Source organism: Calidris pugnax, unplaced genomic scaffold (assembly GCF_001431845.1).
Source record: "Calidris pugnax isolate Ruff unplaced genomic scaffold, ASM143184v1 scaffold303, whole genome shotgun sequence".
Classification (NCBI taxonomy): Eukaryota; Metazoa; Chordata; class Aves; order Charadriiformes; family Scolopacidae; genus Calidris; species Calidris pugnax.
The window spans coordinates 324,373-325,388 of NW_015091087.1; the positions used below are offsets into that span (position 1 = coordinate 324,373).

Sequence of the window (1,016 nt, forward strand, 5' to 3'; positions counted from 1 at the left end):
TGCAGGCAGCGCTCCTGCCGCACCGGTGGTCCTCTGTCCGGCCTCTTTGTACCTCCCCATGTACATCCGATGCCTTTCCTCACCGGTGGTTCCTCTAAAACCCACGCGTAGCCGCAGAGGACTCGTGTGTCAGGATCTCCCGCCCCCCGGCTGCCCCGAGCCCTGCCCAGCGCTCCCCACTCCTGCGTGGGGGGCAGGCTCCGCGCCCCCGCCTCGCACCTCCCCGCAAGGCCAGGAGCTCCCGGGTCCCCCGGCGCGGGGATGTGGCCGGGAGGGGGGACACGGCGTTGGGGGGGGGACCCGCCACCGGGAACCGGCTCCGGCAGCGGCGCGCGGCCACCCCGCCGGCCGGTAGCCAACGGCCCCGAACCGCCTCGCCCGGCCCCGACCGGGATGGCCGACGGCAGCCCCACCTCCGTCCTGCATCTCTCCATCATCCGCTGGTGGGTGCGGGGACCGAGCCAGCGGGGCGGCTGGGGAGACCCCGGCTGGAGGTGGTAGCGGGGGGGCGAGGTGGTGCGGCTGGTCTTCTATCCCCCCCCCTCCTCCCTCCCGCCCCATCCTTGCCCGGGGGCTGGCAGGACCTACCGGGTGGGGCTTGCTACAGGGAGAGCTGGAACCCAGCTTTTAACACTTGTCTTGTAGGACAGGAGTCTGGTTTGCTGGGTAGACCCCATCATAGACTGATAGAATCACAGAGTGGTTTGGGTTGGAAGGGATCTTAAAGATCATCTAGTTCCAACCCCCTGACATGGGCAGGGACACCTCCCACTAGAGCAGGTTGCTCAAAGCCCCATCCAGCCTGGCCTTCCAGGGATGGGACATCCACAACTTCTCTGGGCAACCTGTTCCAGTGCCTCACCACCCTATCCACGCGTGGCCACGGAGGACTCGTGTGTCAGGATCTCCCGCCCCCCGGCTGCCCCGAGCCCTGCCCAGCGCTCCCCACTCCTGCGTGGGGGGCAGGCTCCGCGCCCCAACCTCGCACCTCCCCGCAAAGCGAGGAGCTCCCGGGT

The 1,016-nt window shown here is 69.0% G+C and overlaps 1 protein-coding gene across 1 annotated transcript in view; it reads left to right on the forward strand.

Annotated features, from left to right (window-relative positions):
* The first annotated feature begins 393 nt into the window (after positions 1-393).
* RFX8 (RFX family member 8, lacking RFX DNA binding domain) overlaps positions 394-1,016 on the forward strand; it is a 36,485-nt gene continuing 35,862 nt past the window's right edge. The window contains exon 1 of the mRNA XM_014957745.1: positions 394-443. Within this exon, the coding sequence (XP_014813231.1) occupies positions 394-443 (50 nt within the window). The remainder of the gene's footprint in view (positions 444-1,016) is intronic.